Raw genomic sequence first — 25,342 nt, forward strand, 5'->3', positions numbered from 1 at the left:
ACTATTTCCTATCACCTAGCAAAGATCTTGGTGTCTATGTTCATAAAGGAGATGGGCCTGTACGAGCCGCATTTATCGCTGGGTTTGTCAGGCTTAAGCAACACCGTTATGACAACTTCGCGCAGGGAGGGAGGGAAGACAGACACCCGGAGCGACTCGTCCCAGACCTCCAATAGTTTGGGGCAAGAATGGAAATGTGTTCTTGGTAGAATTCGGATGTGAGCCCGTCAGGACCAGGGAGTTCTGAGATGGCTCTATCTCATCCAGGAGGATCAGGGAATCTAGTTGGTCCCTGGTCGAAGAGGAGATACATGTTATGGGGATCTGATCAAGGAGATCTCTCATATGTTATTCACTATGTTCCAGGGGTAAGGTATATAGGTTTGCGTACAATTCAGTGAAAATGTCCAATATTTGCTGGTCTGACCATCGTTGAACGCCCCTTCCATCCTTGACAGAAGCAATCTGAGCCTGGCCCTATTCGCTTCTTGTTAAATTTGCTAGTGTTTTCCCGGGTCTTTCCCCCCATATTTCCGTGCAGCTAGTGGGCGGCTAAAGTATCTGACTTCTCTCGTGGCGTGTGTGTCAAATGTCTTGATTTCATCGCTGATTAGTACGAGTTTGGCAGGGTCGGCTTATCGTTTTTAGTACACCCGCCTCCCTTGATATGGACGTCCCTCTTATGTATGCTTTAAAGGCGTCCCACCGGACACCTGCAGTAGTGGCTTGAAAGGTATTGCACTAAAAAAAAAGTCTCGATATCCGCTAATATGTAAGCCTTGAACACAATGTCCAGGAGGGCAGCGGACTTGAAGTGCCATGTGCTAAAGGTCTGCACGGGCGTTCCTAGTTCCACTGATAATGTAATTGGGGCATGGTCAGAGAGCGTGCGGGTAAGTATCTGCGCCCCATCAATCCTACCTATCATGTCACTGGATACTAAGAACAGATCAATTCTTGAGGAACTGTCGTGAACAGAGGAGTAATAATGGGTATATTCACATAATTGAGGATGGAAGACCCTCCAAATGTCTCGGATGCCAAGTGTTGCGCTGTGCGTCTGTAATCTGCGTGCTGTGCATGACAGAGACCTGGGTGCAGTTCAGGTCCTATCTAAGCTGGTGTCTAGTATCAAGTTCATGTCACCTCCCCAGATGATCCGAATACCCATACAGCCCAATAGTATAGAGGCAATAGCGTCCACAAATTCTGGGGTATCTACATTGGGTCCGTAAGTGTTTACCAGGAGGTATTCCCTATTCACCATTGTACAGTGTAATACCACATACCTGCCTTCACGATCTATATAGCTCTTGTGGAGTATGAATTGAATAGATTTATGTATCAATGTCAGCACGCCTCTGGCCTGAGTGGAGTAAGATGTGTAGTATCTGTTAGGTCCCCATGATGGTGCAATGCTCACTGCCAGGGACCCCAAGAGTGTGTTTCCTGCTGCATAAGTATCTTACTACCGTGTCTATGGGCATAGGCCATGATTTTGCAGGCCTTGGAGTAGTTACTCAATCCCCGGACATTCCAGGACATTATAGTAGTAGGCATTTCACTGTTCTAGGGTACATCCCAGCTTGTTCGTTCTGGCGTGTACTTGTAATTTGAATTGTTATCATTGAGACGCCCTGACATGACGTGAAATGCCTGTCTGCCACTGCCATTTACAATAGAACTCCCCCAAACAGTGCCTCCCCCCTCCCTCATCGCACCATTACAGCTGGTGGCATCCTTACCCTCCCTCTTCCCGCAATCACTGATAAACATCAAAAAACAGGTGTCAGTGGGCCAATCCCAAAGTAGATCGACAGCACTCATTGCCCAAGAGGGGCTCACACCAAACAAGTTCTCCAACATTGTCATTGCAACTGCAGCGGGGTACACTGTTGCGGTGTTACCAACTAGAAACACAAAGGAAGCAGTGAAGCACCGGACGGTACACATGGTCGATGGTCGGCTGAAAGGGTCATTAGGACACCGTTTTCCCTCACAAATGCATGCGAGGCAACAGACGGGATTGATGCAGCTGCAATCCCAGAACAATTCGGATTAGCCCAGAAAACCTAACTTGCATCAGTGTATGGGAGTGTAGGCTAGTATCGTCACGTAGCTGGTATGGCGGTCACCGGGAGACTCCCATATTGATCCAGGTGGCATGATGAGCCCCATCTCGGAGCGCCTCATGCACACATGGGGAAGTGCAGACGTATCAGATGCTGCCATCTACTCAAGGGCTGAAGGATTCTACTTGCCAGGTCATTAGGGAGATCAGGCGCAGCTAAAGTGTGTCTCAATCATTGTCCATGTGACCTACAGCAGGATTGTTGAGCGGAATCTGTGCCTCTATAAACTTCACCACCTCCTCGTGAATCGTGAAGTAGTAAAGTTTCCCCCTAAAGATGAACTTCAGCCGTGCCAGGAACAGTATTGCGTAGGTGATGTTGCGTTCTCGCAGTATCTTCTTTACCCCGAGAAACTGGCGCCTTTCCTGTAGTTCCCCCATCTCACGTGATAGGGGAGGATAAGGTCTCTGTCCCTATAGTGGAGTATTGTTGCAATGACAGGTCTGGGGAAGTCTCGGGTTTGGGACGTGGTGATAGGGCTCAGTGAGCACGCTCAACAGTGAAAAAGGGGGGACAGATCAGGGTTGTCAAGCAGCTCTTTTGGCAGATCTTCAACCGCTAGTTCCATGCGAACCTTCAGTGCATTTTCTGGAACACCAATTATGCGTGTGTTATTCCTGAGTAATCTGGATTCCAGGTCGTCACATTTAACCTTGACGAGTTTCATATCACGGGTAAGGGAACCAACTGTGTCTTGGAGGGTGTGTAAGCTATCCTCATTGGCGGTAATTCTTATTTCCACTTCAGTAATTCTGGTGCCAGCGTGATCTATTTGGGATTTGAATGATGCGACATTGGCGTTTACATCGTCCAGTTTTTCATGAAAAGAAGCAAAATTCTTGGCCATAGATTCCATCATTGCTGCAAGGTCGGGTACCAGTGCACTCTGGGGAGAGTTAGGCTCTTCTTGGTTAGATGATGTATGCCCCGGATCTGATCTAGGCGTCGCCCTAGTAAATGTATCCATGGCTCCTGTTTTGTTGGCACTCCGAGACCTGTTAGACATGTCAATGCAATTGGATGTGTGGTATAGACCAGATGGTTGGTGTTCAGGTGTAGTGACTATACAGCAGTCCAAGTGGGGGCCAAGGAGTACTTTGCGGTGGCAGGGGCCCAGAGACACAGTAGCAGCCAGTTACGGGTAGTTTGTTGGTTGTGCAGCTCCAGGGACTGAAAGGGTGTGTGGGGGGAGGGAGGTTGGAATCCTTAGTATGGCGGTGCGGTCTGGGCTGCAGCCCGCCGTATGAGCCGATGGCAACGTGGATAAAGGTGGTCACAGGAGGCGCAAGAGTCTATGGCCTGTGTACCACCCACACCTCTGTCATCCTTTTCCTATGTCCGGGGGCTAGCAGTGTTACCATGAGTGGGTAACCAGACAGTTGTGTGCCTGGGGTATTGTCTTCAGAGTGCATGCAGAGATCGATGTAGTAAAGCCCCAGGGTGGGGGCTTCCAGAGGTCATACAGATCCAGCACACAGGCCCAAACTGAGTGTAATCTCCAGAGTGCGGCTGCTATGTTGGGGAGGCCGCCACTCTGGGCTCCGCAAGGGATGTGGTGGGCAGCGAAGTGCCACGGGTATGATGGCGGGTGCCACACGCACCAGTGTCGGGGCCACAGTGGGGCCAGAGGGTGCAGCCAGAGAGAGATCAGGCTCCAGTTCAAATCCGGGCCCTTAGCAGCCACCTTCCAGCCTCTAGGACGGCTGTGCCCGTGTTCCCGGCAAAGCTTGTCGTCAGTCCGACACTGCACATGGGCCCAGCCGCAGCGCTACTCCAGCCCCCGCACAGCTCCCTGCGAGGATATCATATAATTCAGCAAGTTCAGGAGGCTCCGGAGGCCCTGCGTGGCGTTTCACTTGACTGGTCTTCTCCACCCCCACTGCGGGGTGGATGTCGAGTGGCACAAGAGGCTGCAGCAGGAGCCGGGGAGCAGTCTGGGAGCGGCCTCACCACCGCTGGGATGTCGTTAGTAAATGTGAACTTTGTGAATCACGCAAGTACATCCCGAGAAGCAAAAAGGGATAACAGAGGAGTTATACAATTTGTTATGATTGTTGTGGCTAAGCCTATGATTAACAGTACCTAGCAGGAGAGCACACCCGGGTCTGTTCAAATGGGCATCAGGTGAAACTGGGACAGGGGGTCCCACAGAAACTGAAGATCAGGATATGGGCCCCATATGAAAACGGGGAAGCCCTGCCAGTGACCTCATGGTCTGGGACCCATATAGCAATAGGCGAATACGTCCAGGAAGGTATGCAAGGGTCAAGGAACCACACCAGCACAAAGACACATCAGTGGGTTGAAGGCCAGAGTGAATCGGGGAGACCCCAATCGGGAACTCAGATGAAAGAGAAACAAATGGCAGAACAAACCCGCGAGACCCAGAAACAGTCCAACGGTATCTGGGGTCGGGAAGGAGAAGAGGCAGTAGAACAGGCCAGCGAGAACCATACAGTACAGAGAGATCTGGGGTTAAGGTTGAGAAGGAGACGAGGCACTAGAGTACAGAACACAGGGTCGGGGACCCTTTACCAAGCAGAGAAAGAGGTTTTGGAATTCTAAAGTATATAATCAAGTCTGGCAGGACTGTGAACAAGACTTGATAACCCATTGGCGATCAGGAGCGATTTTGAAATTTTGTTTTGGAAAAGGGAAGGCCAGTCAAATCTTGTAGGAAAGTGAAAAAGACTTGATATCATATTGGTGATGTGGAGATATTTTAAACATTTCGTTTTTTTGTAAAGAGTGAAGTCTACGGTCAGGGATGGCAGGATAGTGAACCAGACCAGGGAATATTTACGAGCTGAAGTGCATAAAGAGCAAGAGGTTTCCTCCAGAGATCTGGGGACTGTGTTGCGTTTATGTTGGAATGAAAATTCAAGAAGTGAACTTTCGAAGTTAAAGATTCTTTTTCAAGATTGAGCTTTGGAGTCTATATCCAGATGTAGAGGGGCCTCTTTCTGGATGAAAAAGACACCCAGTTTTCTTTAGTTAGTTTAGAGTGTAAGGGACGGAATCAGTTTGGACACAGGACGGGCGACATTTTACTTTACGGACATCCTGACGGAGTCCTTATCATTTTTGTAGAGGTAGGGAAAACCCTCCTAATAATAGGCCATGGTAGGCTTTTCTTTTCTTTCACTTTTATAAATAAAAGTCTTTGCCAACAAACATGCCCCCACTGTGTCAGACTCTTACATCTGCAACCTTACATTAGATAATTAGGGGTAGAATCCCAATTCCACCACACTAAGGGTTATCCAGGGGAAATCCCAGGCTAGAACCCAACCAATCACAGCCATGTATGGATAGCGTTAGGAGTGGACGTTGCGCCAATACAATTCTTATGGGGGGGAACAGTCCAATTGAAAGTCACTCTGATTTTCCAAGTGACCACGCCTAGGGTACTTCGAACCACTGGAAACACTTTATTCTGCCATTGGTATAGTTGGTGGCAATCTAGGTGCCATGAATGCAGTGACTGAAGGTGGTGTTGGGATTGGGTCCGGCAAGGTGATTGTTATAGGGCAGTTCAAGCAGACCTGCAGCAGGACAGGGCAGACACCACAGGATAGCAGCCAAAAATAATTCCACAATAAGTTGGGCCCCTGCCTCAAAACACAGCAGACAAAGTACAGCAGCGAAGAAATAGCTGTAGGGGTGAGAAGGCTCAGTTTGTGGTGGTGGCAAAGAGTTGAGGGTCCTAAACTCCAGCTCAGTCTTCTCTTCTTAGGATTCCCGGCCCCAGTGGGCGAGCTCTTGAATGGCTGCAGGGCTCCTCTTATCCAAAAGCCAGCCGCCTGGACGCTTTCCCTAGCCCACAAATGGAAAGGAACTGCTCCATTCCAACAGGTCAGGGGCGCACAATCAAGGACAGCCAAAAACCCAGTTTCAGCACGACCAGTCCCACAAAGCTTTTTGCTGGGAGTTCAGAAATGTGTAGTGTTGGGCCTGAGAGGGTAGGAAGACTGTAACGAAGCTATATAGCCAAAGTACAGGATTCAAATCACATATGGAATTTTGAGTACATGGCACTAACATCAGCATTATGTAGTAATGAAAGATGGTACACAGCAGTGCATCAGAAAGATAAGTAAAACATGGTACCCTTCCAAAAGCCGGTCAAGGGTACATCAAAAAGAGACCACATACCTCCATTTAAGGTGGTGCGTGCTACAACAGGAAAACATAAAAAGCGACAGTCTCCCTGAACTGGTAAGCATAAAGACTCGCCAAGGCCACCAAAATAATTGAGTTGAGTAGTTAAGTGAAGCTAAAAAGATTTTATTCACCTCAAATGTCAACTAGTTTCAAGACATATGCAAACGTGTGGGGTCCAAATGAAATCAATGTTGCAAAAAGAAAACAAGCTCCCATGATAATTATTCAAATAGTAATGCTATTTTCAGCAAACCTCATGATGATTAATTGCGTAACTATGCACAACATAGAGCACAGATTTCTGCCTAGAACTCTAATAAAGGGAGGACCAGTGTACCCTTTTAAGGTGAGCCATGCTTTTGAAAGTTTGGTCCGTTTGCTCTTCAAAAGTAGAACAATGCCTCAAAAAAGAGAATACATGTTTTTTACCCTTCAAATTTAATTGAGTTGCTTCAAAAATTTGAAAATCCAACCTCTTGCGCCTTTGCAGATCAGGGGCGATTCATGTGAACAACCACCATAAAACAAATTATACTGAAACATTGATTCAATTCACTGCATAAACTGTCAGAACAAAGGAAGGATATTTGAGCCCTAATCCATGTTCAAGTGTAAACAATGTTTACAATTTCGGTCAGTTAAAGATTTGGTGGAAAATAAGTAATTTTGGAATAACTGTCATACTTCTTCAACAGTACTTTTGGAGCAGCAACATCTGAATGCTAGCTGCAGGCATATTGCTTTGTCACAGTCTTCATGGATTCTGCAGCCAAACACAAACTGTGGACACTTTCTTTTCGAGTGATATTTAAATGAGAAACAATTTGGTAATATAATCAAGCTTATTTAAAACAGAAAAGAAACAGCATACCCCCAAACATCCACTGGGAGAGCGGATGACACAAGAGGCAACGTTTATACACAGTATACCTGCCAGCACAACAAATTAGAGAAAAATCTATTGGCATGCGGATCCAAGTCACAACCTATTCCAGGGCCTCTGCCAGACAAACCCTCACTGACATTCTCTTTTTCGTTCCTTCGCCTGATCTATGGGCCCCTCATATGATCTCCATGCTTTGTCCTGTCTCCTCCACTCCCATTAATGGTGGGAAGTTATCATGGATTTCTTTGACTCCTCCAGAGTCATCATAAATGTCTACCTGAGTGGCACCGTCATGGTTCAAGGCCCTCAGGCTAATCTCCTCTTTGGTAGATGGTTCCCTAGCATAATCAACTTCCTTTCATCTGCAGCTGTACCCTACTCTCCTCCCTTGGCTACCCTGCCCTCCTTTCCTTCTGCCTCATCTCAAGCTCCCTCCTCACCTCCACAGGGCATACCCCTGATGTGTACCCCTCCCCGGAAGGTTTTTAAGGCTGGCAACCTTCTTCATCTTGCCACTCTCAACTCTGGCTGTGCTGTCAAACACTCCTCTGACATCTGCCACCTCTTATAAGAACTTGACCTTGATGTCCTCAGTTTTACCGAAACTTTGTTCACGGCCAGCTCTGTCACAAATTTTGACACTCTCCTCCCTGACGGCTACAAGATCCTCTCCGCTCACAGATCCAACCGGCCTGGAGGGGGTTTAGTCCTGATCTTCCCTGAGCGGTTTCCTACCTATATCATCCCCACTTGAACATACTCTTCTTGCAAATGCCTTGCCTGCAGGTTGGCTCTCTCCCTCTCTCCTTGACACTCTCTACCAGCCCCCTGGTCAAATTACCTCTTTTCTCTCAGAGTGGGCAGCCTTCTCCTCTTCCCTCCTAGGCTCAACCACTCAAATCCTCCTTCTTGGTGTTCTCAACATCCACCTTGATTCTCCCAGTTCCTCAACTGCGTTCTTTTGTGATCTCTGCGACTCCCTCTCCCTCTCTATCCTCGCCTCTGGCCCGACTCACTCTGCTGGTCACACACCTGAGGTCTTGATCTCCTTTGGCCGCCCCCTCTCTACTCCCCTCACCACTCCTCTCCTCTCTACTGGAGTGATCACTGCCCCATCTCCTCCCACCCAAGCCTTTCCCAAGATTGCCAACCACCTTCTCGGGTATCCGTCCCATGAAGCGTGTGTCAATTGAGGCTTTCGCTGCCACCCCCCCACCCCCCACCTGAGGCTGACTCACACCCTGAGACAGCCCTGTCCCTGCTCTACTCCTCTATTTCTGCTATTCTTGATGTTCTTGCCCCTGTCATGAGGATCTGTGAAGTCCAAAGCCAAGTGTAATTCCTGATATGACTCAGCCGCCCTACACAAAAGTGTAGGGCGGCTGAGAGGCAATGGAGTGCTTCCTGCTCATCCTCTGACAAACTGGCCTGCCACCTGCTCCAAAGGCAATAACGTCTCGCTGTCTGCTCCAAGAAGAGTGCCCACATTCAAGCCTGAGTCTCTGCAGCATCTAACAACTCGGCCGAACTCTTTAAAATCTGCAAGGAGCTAGCCAACCCTGCTGTAGTCTCCACCACCCCCCCCCTCTCACCTCCCAGGCTCTTTGCGTTGCCCTTGCCCCTCACTATCATTCCAAAACCCAGGACATCTTGACCACCCTCTCCTCTGCCCCCCTATCCCCTCTCCGTCCCGGCTTGCTGACCCTCCTTCAGCTACCCCCCTCCCTCTTTCTCCTCCTTTCCTCTTTTCTCCCCGGGCGAGGTTGCTAGACAAGTCCAATCTATGAAAGCCTCATCAAAACAGGTCCATCCCTGTTCCTCTAAAACCATTAAGGACCACATCAATACCCTCGCTCCGGCCCTTGCCGACTTCTGTAACCATTCTTTTGCCTCTGGTTCTTTCTCTTCCCCTCTGAAGCACTACCTTGCGCATCCTCTCCTCAAGAAACACACAGCTGATCCCTCCTGTCCGGCTAACTACAGCCCAATTTCCATTACTCCCTTTTTGGTGCAGCTCCTGGAAAAGCTGCCCATCTCTCAGTTTAACCTTTTTTCTGACTCTGTTGGCTCTCTCCATGACCACCAATCTGTATTCGGAGCTGCCAGAAGCACGAAAACTGCTTTCCTGAATGAACATCCATGAAGACCTGCTCTCTAAGTTTGACTCCAACATTCCCTCCATCCTCATCCTACTTGATCTCTGCTCTGCTTTTGACACGGTCAACCATACCATACTGCTCAATCGTCTCCGTGACAAGCATCACAGCCAGCCAGAGCCTGATCTGACCACTTTCCTTTCTAATTGACCCTCCCAGGTAACACTTGGGTCCTTCCTATCCTCCATCTTTCCCTCTACCTGTGGTGTTCCCCAGGGGTCCAACCTCTTGTCCTGGCTTTTCAACCAATACCTGGCAACTCTCGCCTACTGCATTTCCATTTTCTGCTCAAACTTCCAGTGCTATGCTGATGACACCAAACTCATTGTCATGCTTCCCTCAGACACCTCCTCTACTTCCCTCATCTCCGACTGCCTAATCGCCATTCAAAATTGGTCTGCCACCAACGATCTTTGTCTAAATGCTAACAAGACTGAGATCCTTCTCAATGGTACACCTTCACCATCCTTTCCCCTCACTCTCTGGCCGGCCTCCCTTGGCCATCCTCCAACCCCTACCTGCGAGGCTAAAAATCCCAGGGTCATCTTTGACTCCACACTCTCCTTCTACGCACACATCTTTGTGACGTCTCTAAAAAGTCAAACTTCTTACTGCACCTCAGAAGTACTCTGCCTTACCTCTCCTTACCCCAGGTCTCCCAATGTCTGTTTCTCTCTAGGTTGGACTACGGTAACAGCCTCTTTCTAAATATACCTGACTCCACTCTTCGCCCTTTACAACTAATCCAGAACAGGACTGCAAGACTTGTCCTTGGCCTCAAGAACTGGGATCGTATCTCTCCAGCTCTGAAATCCCTCCATTGGCTCCCTGTGGATGCAAGGATTACATTTTAAACCCTTTGCATTGTCCACAAGGCTTTCTGGGGCCTGTGACCAAAATACCTTCAACTATCCCTCTCGTAAATACCTCCCCCCTCGAACCCTTCACTCCTCTACTTCTAACTGCCTCAGGGTCAGTCGTTTTTCAAAGAAACAAGCTGGGGGCAGATCTCCGTCTTCGGCTGGGTCCTCCCGTCCACCTTGAAACTTGGAGAACCATCTCTGGTTTCGAAAGCACCTAAAAACCTTCCTCTTCGATTTTGCCTGTGCCCCTCTTCTCCCCTGCTGATCTGTTTCTCTCTATCAGCACTGTGCACCTGACCACCCTCTGTTCCTCAGGCCCAGGTACCTGCTCACCCTGCCTCCCTCCTGCACTGCCTCTGGGCCACCCCTGGCACTGGGATCTGTACCCATACAGTCCCCCACTCTTCTGCCCTCATCAGATATACCCTGACTAATCATGCACTTCCCACTTGCTAGCTGCACTACCATTTTTCCCTGCATTCATTTATTTCACTTATTATTTATTCTGTTCCACACTTTACACTTCTTTCCCTTCCACTCACTTTCCCCCTTCTTCCCTTTTCCATGCACTTGCACGTTCTGGGCCTAGTAATATCGCTATTTTTGTTCTTCCCTGGTCCCTTCCCTTTGCCTGGTCGTGCTCTGAACCACTTGTGTATGAGCGCGATATAAATAAAAAATATAAAGTCTTCATATATCAAACACAAGAAAAGGTAGTATGGTAGCTAAAGTAAACTTGTGATTTCTGGAGCACATTTTTTTGAAAAACCATTTCAGCTACCTGAATGTTAGTGCGCGTTCCTACCTTTGGTTTTCCTCTCGCTCTGCAGGTGTCAGCGTTTTCTTCTGTTTTAAGTGCTCTATTACAGCATTCTGCTTCATAACCACCTATCAATACAAAAAAAACTAATCATGTGTACGAATTAAAATAAATTTCAATACATTTAGTCAATGTTTTGTTGTTGAAAACAGTCAATTTCCCAAAAACATTTTTGCATGTTGTTAATTATATTTATTCAAGAAAATGATAATTATATCACTTCTGATATATTTTCTATTATACTCCACAGCAACAATCCGCAGAGAATCATTTGGCATATTTTGAGTTCTCAACACATTTAATAAGGAAGGAATTCTATGGTATAAGTAACTCTGGTTTTACAGCATGGGCCTTGCATGGACATGCTCATGAATATTCGTCAGGCTGGGAATCCTCAGTAAAAAATAAAGCAATTTAGCTTGAAACTAAAACTGCTCTTCTCCTCTATGGCCTTTAGTGTTCTTTGGGTCATACTGCCCCCAGCCAATGACACTCGTCCTCCTCAGCTCCAACCCTGGTGGCCATCTTCAGATTTGGTAGCGCACGTAAAGTGGCAGGATGAACCAAGAAGAGCCACAGTGGGGTAGGAGGGAGGGTTCGCAGGTGAATCTATGCAACACTCATGGGGTCTTGCATAGATTCATATGCTCATGAATACGATTACACAGGAGAACATATATACAACCACTGGAGGTGGCAAGGCTCACACCTCTAACAAAAAGGATGCGCAGCACCGCTTGGCCGACCCAGGACTCGTCCCTGGAATCCCTGTCGAGACAGTAGAATCTTGTGAAGGTGTGAGTAGACCTTCACGTAGCAGCCCTGCAGATGTCAAGCAGGGGAAAAACTAGAGAGAAACACAGTCGCAGCAATTCCTCTGGTGGAGTAAGGCCTGGAAGCGGCCTGTTGGCCAGACAATGGCAATGCAGGATACAGCCGGAGAGCCACCTGGAGATGAAAGCCTTAGACATAGCCTTCCCATTTCGAGTTTGCAGAACCACCTAAGTGGCGTTCAAGGACAAATACGGAGGCTAATAGGAGAGGATCTGAATCTCCCCTACCCGCCTGGTGAAGTTGATCGCCATCAGGAAGGCGGTTTTACATGACAAACTTCAAAGGGGCATGATGCATTGGTTCAAACGGAGGCCCCATCGGTTTAGACAGTAGTACGTTCAGGTCCCACACTGGCGCAGGAGCTCCTACCGGCGGGAACGTTCTGAAGAGACCTGTGAGGAACTCCTTAACGAGCATGTGCAACCATAGGGAGAGCTTACCTGGAGCCCATGTGTACCGGGATATGTCAGCCACGTTGGCCTGGTTAGATGCATGGGTAGGTCAGCATTTGCCACTGAGAGCAGGTACGAGAGGAACTGCAGGGCAGTCACGTGCAGCAGCGAAATCATCCGGCCCGGCACCACATCGTAAAGCACTTCCATTTGTGCCTGTAGCAAGTCAACGCAGAGGGAGCCCTGGCCTTAGCCAGGATCTTCTTGCATTTCAAAAGCAAAGAATAGTGTCCAAATTCTGAGGCTGCAGGAGCCAGGCCGTGAGGTTCAGCAACGCTGGGTCGTGGTGCAGGATTAAACCTCCTTCTCTGGAGAGGAGGTTGGGACGTGGAGGCAGTTGAATGGCCGGAACCACAGACAGATGGAAAAGGTCAGTACCAGGTTTACCGTGATCACGTCTGATCATCCTGCAGCGGCAACGTCCGAGGGTGTTGATCACATGTCATAGCAGAGGAATTGGTGGGAAAGCATAGAGGAAGAAACCCTCCCAGGGAAACGAGAAGGCATCCCCCTAGGCTCCTTTGCTCAGGATATCTGCTGGAAAACCTCTGACATCTGGAGTTGGCAGCTGTCACAAAGAGGTCAATCTGAGGAAGACCCCATTCGCTTAAGAGGTGCCACACTTACGCTTGCTGAAGCTCTCATTTGTGGCAGGACCGCAACTCCCTGATGAGAGTCCGCAATGGTGTTCTTGACACCTGCCAGGTGAAAAGGGATGAGAAACATGCAATGAAGAATGGCTGAATACCACAGAGACTGGGTTTCCAGAGAGAGAGAGAGCGGGGGAGCATGCCATGTTCTGTTTCACCAGGGAAGCATCCTCTTCTTACCAGAGAGTGTACGCTCAGTGGACCTGCTAGCCTTGGAAGAGGCATGACTACACCCGGAGGTTGCATCAGAGGTTTTACCTTCCGTGATCCATGCCACCAACCTCCGGTGGCGGTCCTTACGAGTGTTCGACGAAAAGGATTGACAGATTGAGCATCCATTTGCGTTGTGGTCGGAAGAAAGTAAATGCACTGGAGGTGCTGATCCTCGAAGATCTTCTTCCACAGATTCCACAGGACCTGAAGAGGCTTTTCTTCGTGGCATCCGCCATTGTCGAGATGCCGAGGTGGAGGCCCAAGCCTGGGCATGTGGTGCGACAGGCTTAAGATCCAACAGTGGATGAAAGATCTTTGCTGGCAACGGGTACCCACTGCAGGTAGTCGCTGCGTGATTTGCTGATGAAGAAATGGAAGATTTCTTCACAGAATAGCAAAAAAACAAATGATTTCTGAGGAGCAAAGCACAAGGACTCCCAACAATTGAAATGTGCTGTAAAATCTGAAGATGGCCACCGTGGTAGAGCTCAGGAGGACAAGTGTCAATGGCCGGGGGCAGCATGACCCAAAGGACACAGATAGTTTAAAGCTAAACTGCATTCTTTTTCAAGGATTCTGAGCATGAAGGCGAGGAATATTCATGAGCATGTGAATCCGTGTAAGACCCCATGCTGGAGAAGAACAAGTTACTTCTTACCTTGTAACGTTCTTTCGACGGGATGTTCCTTCGACGTATTCCTTATCTTTGATAATACATTTCCAGCTTGCTGGCCTCGGAAATTTTTTCTGTAGAGGGCGCTGCGTGTCGACGTCCCTCGACGGCCACCGTATCGGCGCCGACGTCACCATGCCCATAAATAGCCACGTGCGGCGTCCATTGCTCAGTTCCGTTTTGCAGCATAAGAAAAGTCATGCCTGAATTGGTTATTGACCTTGAAGGAGCGTAAGCTGCAACCACAAGGGAAGTATTACTGCGGGGATGGATGGGAGGGGCGATAAGGAATACGTCGGAGGAACATCCCGTCGAAAGAACGTTAAAAGGTAAGAAGTAACTTGTTCTTCGAAGGGATTGTGTTTTCCGACGTATTCCTTATCTTTGATAGACTCCCATAGCAGTGGCATGTAATTGGAGGTGGGAGTAAGAATGTTATGTATCCCTTTAGGATGGACCGAATGTAATAGGGCCTTGCCAAATCTGGTCTCTTGACTAGTGGAGGAATCCAGGTTGTTAAATTTTGTGAATGTATGTGCGGACGACCATGTGGCAGCCGCACATATGTCTCTGACCGGTACCCCTCATTGGAGAGTCTAAGAGGCTGCGATACCCCTGGTTGAATGAGCCCTAAGATTTTGGGGTGGCTCTTTCCCTGCCAGTTGAACAAGTTACTTTCTTACCTGGTAACGTTCTTTCGATGGGATGGTCCGACGACGTATTCCATATCTATGACAGGTAATGTCCACAGCTGTGCTTTTTCGGAAAATCTTTGGCGACTGCGTCCTGCGTCGATGACGTCGATGCGCTGTCCCTGAGGACCACCTCCGACGGCCGACATCACCCGATGTGATAAGTAGGACACACAACGCCCATAGCCTCAGTTATAGTTTTTTCCCAGAACGTGTGCCACCAGTTTTCTGCCAGTCAGACACACAAGGCCTTGCGGAACGCAAGCTGCAATCGCAAAAGAAATTCTGCAGCGGGGAAGGCAGGGAGGGAGCGATCTGGAATACGTCGTCGGACCATCCCATCGAAAGAACGTTACCAGGTAAGAAAGTAACTTGTTCTTTGAGGGCATTGGGTCCTCCACGTATTCCATATCTATGACAGAATCCCAAAGCAGTACCAAGCAAGGAGGTGGGAAAGAATTTAGAATACAAATTTAGCATACCCAATCAAATTGCGGAAGAGAGAACTGCCTTGCCAAAGGCCAGATCTTGCCCTCTGATGGAATCGAGGGAGTAGTGACGTACAAAAGTATGCACTGAAGCCCAGGTGGCTGCATCACAGATGTGACGAATAGGAACTCCCCTCTGCAGAGCAGTAGACGCAGCCACTCCCCTGGTAGAATGGGCCCGCAAGCCAGCCGGAGGATCCTTACCAGCCAAGCGGTAACACTCATAGATAGCTAAAATAATCCAACGAGACAAAGTCTGTTTCGTCACAGCTTGTCCCAAACGCTTTCCAGCGTAACCAATGAAAAGTTGATCGTCCACTCTGACCCGGGACATGCGCGAAATATAAAAGCTCAACGCTCTCCTAGGATCAAGCCTATGGAGCCTCTCCTCTTCCTTACCAGGATGTGGAGGAGGATAGAACGCCGGAAGAACAACCTTCTGGCTCAAATGAAATTCCGAAACCACCTTTGGAAGAAAAGGAGGACGAACTCTAAGGACAACCCTGTCCTTATGAAACACAGTGAAGGGTGGCTTAACTGAAAGTGCCTGTAACTTACTCACTCTGCGAGCGGAAGTAACCATAACTAAAAACACAGTTTTCAGAGTTAACAGTCTCAAAGGGCAAGAATGTAAAGGCTCAAACGGAGCATCCAAGAACAAGGTTCAAATCCCAACCTGGCACCAGAAAAGGTGACAGAGGGAACACATTAGTGAGCCCTTTCAAAAACTGCGAAATTAAAGGAATTTTAAAATAGGAACACTCTTCAGACGAGCGCTTAAATATGGACAGCGCCGCCAGGTAACCTTTAATGGTCCCCACTTGCAAGCCCCTGTGGGCCAAAGAAAGCAAAAAAGACAGAACCATGGGAATGTCACATTCAAAAGGATCCACATTCTGAACTCTGCACCAGTCGCAGAACTTTCTCCAACGGCAACGGTAAAGAGACTTAGTTGCCGGCCGCCTGGCCGAGAGCAACACCTCCATCACGTCTTCAGGGAGGTCCCAATCCTTATACCTCAACCTTTCAGAAGCCAAGCGTGAAGATTGAGGGATCTGACCTCTGGATGGAGAACCTGACCCCCCTTCCGTGAGAGGGGATCGTCCCGGTAGGGAAGACGACGTGGAGGGCAGATGGACAAGTCTAGAAGGTCCGGGAGCAATGAGGATCATCCGAGAACCGAACCTCCGCAGCACTTGCGGGATGACAGGGACTGGAGGAAACGCGTACAGCAGTGGGAATGACCACTCCACCACGAACGGGTCTCCTAAAGCTCCTTTTGGAGGAAATTCCCGCAAGCAAAACCTTTCGCACTTCCGGTTGACACTGGAGGCGAAGAGATCCAATTGAGGTGTTCCCGAAAGGGCGAAGTTCTCCAGGAGAATCTCCTGAGAGATCGAGCTCTGCCTGCTCAGAGCGTCCGCCGTCTCATTGTCGTATCCGGCCAGATGAACAGCCGAGATCGAAACTTCCTGCTGGATGGCCCAGAATTCGAGTTGCATCGCCTCCCTGCACAGCGGAGGTGACCCTGCCCTCCCCTTTTTGTTGAGGTGGTGCATGGCCACCGTGTTGTCTGTTAGAATCAGGACACTCTTTCCGCGCACAGTCGGCAGAAAAGCCTTCAGGGCTAGCCTGACGGCCCTCAGCTCCAACAGATTGATATGGAGTCTGGACTCCGACAGAGACCAACGACCGCTGACTGTCAACTCGTTGGCATGAGCTCCCCATCCCCTGCGGGATGATTCCGTCACGATCGTCACCTCCGGCCAATGCAGCCAAAATGGGGCCCCCTTCATCAGATTGCCCTCGACGGCCCACCACAGAAGGTCCCGGGCCACCGAGGGCACACCTGAACAGGGTCCGACAGCCTGCCGGAGGACTGAGACCACTGGAGCTTGAGTGCCCACTGCAAAGATCTCATCCGCAGACGAGCCTCTGGCACCAGAAGAATGCAGGATGCCATGAGGCTGAGCAGTCTCAAGAACTCGGACGCTGGGAGATCCTGGGCCAAATGAAACTTTTGCACCATCTGCTGAATGTGAAGAGCCCTCACCTGAGGAGGAAACCACTGCCCCAGGGACGTGTCGAGCACTGCTCCGATGTACTGGAGCCACTGCATTGGTGTCAAATGGGACTTCTTTAAATTGAGGGAGAAGCCCAGCCTGTGAAGGGAGTGGCAGGTGACGGACAGATGATCCAGGACTTGCTCGGGAGAGCTCCCCCTGATCAACCAATCGTCCAGGTAGGGGTAGACGTGAATCCCCCCTTTCCTGGGATGCGCTGCCACCACCACCATAAGCTTGGAGAAAACCCTCGGGGCGGAGGTCAATCCGAATGGCAGGACCCGAAACTGAAAGTGCGAGTCGCCAACCACGAACCTCAGGTACTTCTTGTGCTTGGGATGGATCGGCACATGGAAGTAAGCATCCTTGAGGTCGAGAGACACCAACCAGTCCTGAAGTTGAAGGGCCTGGAGGACTTGAAAGAGTCACCATCTTGAACTTGTCCTTCCTGGGGAGTTTGTTCAAACCGCGCAAGTCCATGATGGGTCTCAATCCCCCGTCTTTCTTCGATATCAAAAAATAAGGGGAATACCATCCCTTGTTCCTCTCCGCTACAGGCACCAGTTCTATGGCGCCTTTCTCCAGCAGGGCTTGAATTTCCTGCGCAAGGAGCGGATCCGGACTCTTCAAAGAGAGGCTCCCTGGTGGATTGTCGTGAGGCCTCTGCCGAAAAGGAAGACAGTAGCCGTGGGTTATGATCTCCAGAACCCACACATCTGAAGTAATGGCTTGCCACTCTACAAGATGCTGCGCCAGCCTTCCCCCAACCGGCGAACCATGGGACCTGGCCTCATGACTGAGTGGTAGCGGCTGCGGCGTTGCCCGAGGGCAAAGAGGCAACTGCCCGAGCGGCCTTGGCACCTCGAGTACATTTATTTCCACCTCTTGCACTCTTACGATGGCCTCTATGACTGCTAGCTCCCCTCACTTTACTGAAGGACGAGCAATAGTGAAAGGAACCTCCCCGCCATTGCTGTCCCCTAGGACGAAAAGGCAGAGGTTGGCGAACTGCAGCGCCCAACGACTTCGCTGCAGCTTTGGAGGTCTGCAACCTCTCAAGGCTCTAGTCAGCCTTGCTGCCAAAAAGGTGTTCACCATCAAAGGGCATGTTGAGGAGCCGGGACTGCACATCAGGAGCGAACCCAGACTTCCACAACCACGCAAACCTGCGCATTACGGTGCTCGCCGCCATGGACCGGCTGACACAATCCGCCAAGTCCAAACCCGACTGAACGGCCTCACACATGGCATCCTTGCCATCCTGAACCATAGCAAGGAAACCATCCCGTTCGTCCCCTTCGGGAATATGTTCAGCCGGTAATGCAACACAGTTCCACAGTATGTGTGTGAAACGAGTTGGCCGCCTGAAGCGCCATACCCCCCGAAGAAAACACTTTCTTTGCGAAGCCGTCAAAACGTTTGTCGTCCCTATCCGGAGGGATGGTAGGATACGACGCCTGCTTTGCCAGGGCCGTAGCCGCCTGCACCACCAAACTCTCCGGAGTGGGGTGCCTAGACAAGTAGCAGGGGTCGCTACTGGCTGGACGGTATTTTCACGACAAAGACTTGCCCACTGCCGGGAGACTCTCCGGAGCAGTCCAAGCCGCCGCCACCCTTCTCTGCAGAGCCATATGAAAAGGCAAAACCGGGTCAGTGGGGGGACCGAGATCATGGATGTCCGTGAGATCATCCTGAACGAACTCCCCTGGGGGAGCTGACCAACCCAAGGACTCGGTGACCCGAGACATAAGGCGCCGATATGAAGAATCGGCATGAGTGCCAGGCTCCGGCCTACAAAACTCCACCTCCGGAGAGGTGTCCAGTCCACTGGCATCATGCAGCGACTGCCGCAGGTCATCAAACTGGCCATGGCCCGAGATAAGTTCATCGGGAACCGTAACCGGAACCAAGCCGCCATCAGAGCCTTCATCACCCTCTGAAATGTACTCCAGGCGCGGAGAGGAAGACCTCTGGGGACCAAAGCAGTGCCTGACCTTAGCCAGAGCCTTTCTAGGGGCAAACTCCGTGCCACGGGGCCCCTCCGACACCACCGCCTCGAAAGGCGTCGAGGGCGCCGAACGAGTTGGTGCCAGCGTCGACAGAAAAGGCTTTGACGTCGAGCGAATCGGCGTCGACGTCAGCTGCAGCGCCGCCAGCATCGGCGGCGTCGACACAGGCCTCGAACCCGGAGCTCCAAGCGTGTCTCTCGACGACCTAGGCGCCGACGACCCCCTCGGAGGCGGAGCCTCGAGAGAAATAGTCGTCGACCTCGGCGCCACAGGCGTCGACGTCTTCTTTGAAGACGGCACAGGATCACGCGGTCTCGAGCACGTCGAGGACCGGGACCTGGAACGGGCATGGCGAAAACGGCTACCCTTGTCCGAGTGAGACCTCTCCCGCGAGCCGTGCCGACCACCCGAGCCCGAAGGCGTACGAGCGGTATCTCTCGACCGGTGCCGACCGACCCCACTCGGAGGCGTGGACGGACCGGTGCCCTGCGATTCAAGAATCGCTAACATCTGCTTCCCGAAGGAAGCCCATTCCTCCGGTGTCGCTTGCATGGAGGGATAAGCGACCCGCCGACGGGCGGAGTCCTCGGAAGAGGACTGGGAAGGTGAACTATGCCGGCGGTTCCGGGAATGCCTCGAAGAGGTGGAGGAGTGGCGAGACCGACTCCTGGAAGGAGACCCACTTGACTTCTGACGATGATGCGGAGAGTCGCCCCTCAAGTCATCCGTCGAAAGCCCCGCAGACCTCGACTTCCGGGGCTTAGACACCCGGCCTACCGACAGAAGGCCTTTGCCGTGAGCGACTGGCAGTCGATACAGTCCGTATCTTGGGCCTCCCTGAGGCACCAGAGGCAGGCGTCATGCGAGTCCGTGACTGACATCTTGGACCCACAGTCCCTGCATTTCTTGAAGCCTGGACGCGGGATTGAAGACTAAGAAGACATCGCCACGAACAGGTCTTCACAACAAACCGAATAGGTTCAACGAACCGAGAATTAAAAACAGGAAAACTCCAACGAGTCGAGGCGTACCGAGATTCACGAAGCGAACACGTTCGCGGAAAAAATGGAACGGAGGCTATGGGCGTCGTGCGTCCTACTTATCACATCGGGTGACGTCGGCCGTCGGAGGAGGACCTCGGGGACGGCGCATCAACGTCATCGACGCAGATGCCAAAGATTTTCCGAAGCAGCACAGCTGTGGACATTACCTGTCATAGATATGGAATACGTCGGAGGACCCAATTCCCTCGAATGTAACATTCCAGAATGGCCAAAATAATCCACCTGGAAATGGTTTGTTTTGTTATGGGTAGTCCCAACTTGTGACCCGAGTATCCTACAAACAGTTGGTCTGCTTGCCCGATCCTAGCCATTCTGCTGATGTAAAAGCTGAGAGCTCGCCTTGGGTCCAGCCTATGTAGCCTTTCTTCGTCTTTCCCCGGATGGGCAAGAGGGTAGAACGAAGGTAAGGTAATTTTCTGAGTAATATGAAATTCAGAAACCACCTTTGGGAGGAAATTAGGCTTCACCTGTAGGACAACTTTGTCTTTGGGGAAAATTGTATGTGGGGGTTTACAGGAGAGAGCTTGTAGCTCGCTCACCCTCCTAGCAGATGTTAGTACTACCAATAGGACAGTTTTAAGCGTGAGAAATCTCAGCGAACAAGAGTGAAGTGGTTCGAATAGAGTGCCCATTAGGAAGTTTAAGACTAAATTTAAGTCTCATAAGGGAACCTGGAATGGTTTTGGAGGATAAACATTAGTTAATCCTTTGAGAAATTGTATCATTAGAGGTAGTTTGAAATACAATGTTTCCTCCGCAGTGCGCTTGAAGATTGAAAGCGCTGCGAGATAGCCTTTTACAGTGCCAACTTGAAGTCCTGAGTTTGCCAAGTAGAGTAGAAACGATAACACCGTTGGTGTACCACATGAAAACGGGTCGATATTCTCTTCCCTACACCAGCTGCAAAATTTGTTACAACGCCAGCGGTATAAAGACTTTGTTGCTGGACTTCTGGCCGAAAGCAACACCTCCATGACGTCATCAGGGAGATCCCAATCCTTGTACCACACCCTTTCAGAAGCCAAGCATGAAGGTTGAGGGTTCTGGTGTCTGGATGGAGAACCTGACCTCCCTTCTGCGAGAGAAGATTCTCTTTGAGTGGAAGACGGATTGGAGGACAGATGGACATATCTAGAAGGTCCGGGTACCATGTCCTCCTGGCCCAGTCCGAGGCAATTAGGATCATGGTTTTCTGGAATCTTCTCAATCTCCTGATCATTTGAGGAATAACAGGGACTGGTGGGAATGCGTAAAGGAGTGGAAACTCCCAGTCCACTACGAACGCGTCTCCTAGAGCTCCTCTAGGGGGAAATTCCCTTGAACAGAACAGATCGCACTTCCTGTTGGTGCTTGTGGCGAACAGATCCACCTGAAGGGTTCCCTAAAGGGCGAAGATCTCTTGAAGGACTTCCTGAGCTAGCTCCCAATCATGGGAGACTGTGCTCTGCCTGCTCAGAGCGTCCGCTGTCAAGTTCTTCTCTCCGGCTAGGTGGACTGCCGATAGAGAGATTCCTTCCCTAATTGCCCAAAACCAGAGCTGCATTGCCTCTCTGCACAGTGGCAGTGACCCTACGCCTCCTCTTTTGTTGAGGTAGTGCATGGCCACTGTGTTGTCTGTCATTATCAGGATATTTCTCCCTTGTACTGATGGCAGGAAAGCTTTCAGCGCTAGTCTGATCGCTCTCAGCTCCAATAGGTTGATGTGTAGTCTGGACCCCGATGGAGACCAACGACCGCTGATGGTCATGTCGTTGGCATGGGCTCCCCACCCCGTGAGTGAGGCGTCTTTGACTACTGTAATCTCCGGTCATGGTTGCCAAAACAGTTCTCCTTTCAAGATGTTCTCTGGATAGGCCCACCATTGAAGGTCGCAGGCTACTTTGTCCGGAATCCGGAGGAGATCTGTCATTCTCCCTGAGAATTGCGACCACTGAGTTCTCAGTGCCCACTGAAGAGATCTCATTCTCAGGCGAGCCTCTAGCACAAGGAAGATGCAGGATGCCATGAGGCCTAGCAACCTCAAAAAGTCGAAGGCTGGGAGACGTTGGGCATTTTGAAACTTGTTGACCATCTGCAGAATATCTTGAGCCCTCACCTCTGGTGGTGAGGCTTTTCCCAGGGAAGTGTCCAGGACCGCTCCAATGAACTGGAGTCTCTGTGATGGTATCATCTGTGACTTCTTTAAATTGAGGGAGAAGCCCAGTTTGTGAAGGAGGTGGCAGACATAATCTAGCTGGGTTTGAGCTTGTTCCGAAGATACAGCCCTGATCAGCCAATCGTCCAGGTAGGGGTAGACGTGGATCCCTTCCCTCCTTAGACTCGCAGCCACTACCGACATTAGCTTGGTGAAGACCCTCGGGCGGAGGTCAGCCAAAATGGCAGAACTCGAAATTGATAATGAGAGTCGCCAATTGCGAACCTCAGGTATTTACTGTGTTTGGGTTGGATTGGCACATGGAAATAAGCATCCTGAAGGTCCAGAGATACCAGCCAGTCCTGGAGCTGGAGGGCCTGAAGGATCTGAGAGAGAGTTACCATCTTGAACTTGTCCTTCCCGAGGAACTTGTTCAATTCTCGTAAGTCCAGGATGGGTCTCTGTCCTCCATCATTCTTTGGTATGAGAAAGTAGGGGGGAGTACCAGCCCTTGTTTCTGTCCGCTACAGGTACCGGTTCTATGGCACCTTTCTCTAGCAGGTCTATAATTTCCTGCAAGAGGAGTGGATCTGCAACTTTTAGAGAGCTGTTCCCCGGTGGATGACTCTGAGGGATGTGTTGAAAGGGTAGGCAGTAACCCTGGGCAACTGTCTCCAATGCCCAAGCATTTGACGTTATAGCCTGCCATTCCATCAGATGGTGAGTTAACCTGCCCCCTACAGGTGTCTTGTGTGGAAAGACCTCAGAGTGGTTTGGGGGCGGCTGATGCAGATGCCGAGGGGCAAGAGGCACCTGCTGCGGCCTTAGTACCTTTGACCCGTCCACCTCGGGTGGATCTCCTTTGGCCTCTGAGCCGGCTGTCCTCTGCCTTTCTCGAATGCGGAGTAATAGCGAAAGGACTTTCCTCTCCCAGAGGTTCCTGAGGGGCGAAAAGGAGTTTGGCGGATAGCAGCTCCTAAAGATTTTGCTGCTGCTTTAGATGTCTGCAACTTTTCCAGACTGTCATCAGACTTTTTTCCGAATAATGAAGAGCCGTCAAAGGACATATTCAAAAGTCTGGCCTGTACATCTGGAGCAAAGCCAGACTTTCGCAACCACGCATGCCTGCAGATTGTTGTACTTGCCGCCATGGCCCTGCTGATACTGTCAGCGGAATCGATGCCAGTTTGAAGTGATTCGCACATGGCATCTTTGCCATCTTTAATAATGTTAAGGAAGGCTTCCTTTTCCTCTGCTTCGGGTATGCAGTCAGCCACTGATGAAGCACACTCCCACAGTGTGTGACTGAACCTGGCGAGCATACAGGTGGCGTTGATGGACTTCAACGCCATACTACAAGCAGAGAAGACTTTCTTTGCCATAGAATCGTACCTCTTGTCGTCTCTATCCTGTGGGACAGTAGGGTAAGCAGTCCTGCTGCTTGATTAAGTTGCCGCTTGGACCACCAGGCTCTCTGGAGTCGGGTGTTTCGATAAGTATTCAGGGTCAGCAGCAGCTAACCTATACCTGGCTGATAATCTTTTATTGACAGCAGGGATAACTTCAGGAGTTTCCCAGTTAGATGCAATTTTTACTTTGTAAGGCTGTATGGAAGGGGACCACAGGAACCTCCTGTGGACCTTTGTCTAATATGTCTGTCAGGTCATCCTGTTGAAAAACAGGCGAAGGTGCAGACCAACCTATGAATTCGATAATTCTTGCCATCAGGGTTCTATAGGGTGTTTCGGCATGTTCCCCTGGGTCTGGCTTAACAAAATCCACTTCTGGGGAAGTGTCCAGCCCACTTGCCTCATGTAATGACTCCTGTAGGTCTTTCAACCTACTTTCCTCAGAGGTGAAATCCTCTGAAACAGGTAGTGTGGTCCTCTGCAACTTGAAGGTTTACTGGTCAGAATCTTCCCCTTCTTCATAAACTGAAGATAATCCAGGGTACTCTGACCTCGGAAATGGTATAAACCCCATTTCTAAGGCAGAAGGAGCCAAATTCGTCATTATTGGGCGAGAAAACGTCGATGTCGTTGACGCCGATGTAACAGGCTTCGAAGGCTCTGAAAACGGCGTCGAGAAAACCGGAAGAGGCCTCGAAGAACTCGAGAGGATCAGGATCCTACTCGAGGACATTGACGACTGTCTCGGCGTCGTGCCGGAGGCTCTTGGAATCACCGTTGGCTGTGGAGTAGCCGTGGTCTTTGGCGTCGAGTCGATCGACCGATGCGAAGAAGAACACTTCGACAACTGCGTCGATGGCGCCGATCCATGCGTCGAAGGGATCTTCGACGACGAAGACGGTGCCTTTTTACCCGATGGCCTGTGACGCTCTCGGGTGGAATGTTTCGCCGGGTGCTGCGACTCGCGGCGTTTTGATTTTTTGGGTTTTTCACCCGGGGTATCACCCTCAGCTGTATTCGAGGGGGACGAGGCCGCTTTCTCGAAGACGCCAAACATTTTCTTCCTGAATTCCTCCCACTCAGCCTGAGAGCTGTGTTTTGTGGGGCAGGAGACCCTTTCTGGGGAAGCAGAAGACGACGAGGAAGGGGATCTTCGACATCTCTTCTTTGAGTGTCTTGATCTCGATGAATGGTGGGAGCTACTTCGAGATCTAGAATGGGAATGTTTTCGACGGGGAGGAGATGAATGCCTCGGCCGAAGAAACTTTCGAGGAGGTTTTGACTGACTTACCTCTCTCGAGCTTCCCCTTGCGCTCCTTCAAGGCTTTCGCCGTCATGGACATGCAGTCCTCACACTCCGAACAATGCTGCTCGGCTCCCAAGCACCACAAGCAGATCCTGTGTGGATCCGTTATCGACATTTTTTGAAGCCGGATCGCGGCGTTGTCGGTTCCGATGAAGATGCCATCGAGAACCAGTTGGTATTCGAGTAGATGTAGATCAGATTATCTGACTGAACTGAGCAACGATGTTCCGAGGCCCCACAAAGCGCGGAAAAACGGAACTGAGCAGCGGACGCCGCGCGTGGCTATTTATGGGCATGGTGACGTCGGCGCCGATACGGTGGCCGTCGAGGGACA

General features: G+C 50.5%; 1 protein-coding gene across 6 annotated transcripts in view; it reads right to left on the reverse strand.

The window, feature by feature from the left end:
• Positions 1 to 25,342, reverse strand: part of BPTF (bromodomain PHD finger transcription factor) — a 2,119,711-nt gene that overhangs the window by 471,443 nt on the left and 1,622,926 nt on the right. For all 6 annotated transcript variants that reach the window (XM_069655028.1, XM_069655026.1, XM_069655024.1 and 3 more), the window contains one exon: positions 11,007 to 11,089. In XM_069655028.1, coding sequence (XP_069511129.1) covers positions 11,007 to 11,089 — 83 coding nt within the window. The remainder of the gene's footprint in view (positions 1 to 11,006; positions 11,090 to 25,342) is intronic.

This window comes from Ambystoma mexicanum, chromosome 3q (genome assembly GCF_040938575.1).
Source record: "Ambystoma mexicanum isolate Mex_15411 chromosome 3q, UKY_AmexF1_1, whole genome shotgun sequence".
NCBI classification, from domain to species: Eukaryota; Metazoa; Chordata; class Amphibia; order Caudata; family Ambystomatidae; genus Ambystoma; species Ambystoma mexicanum.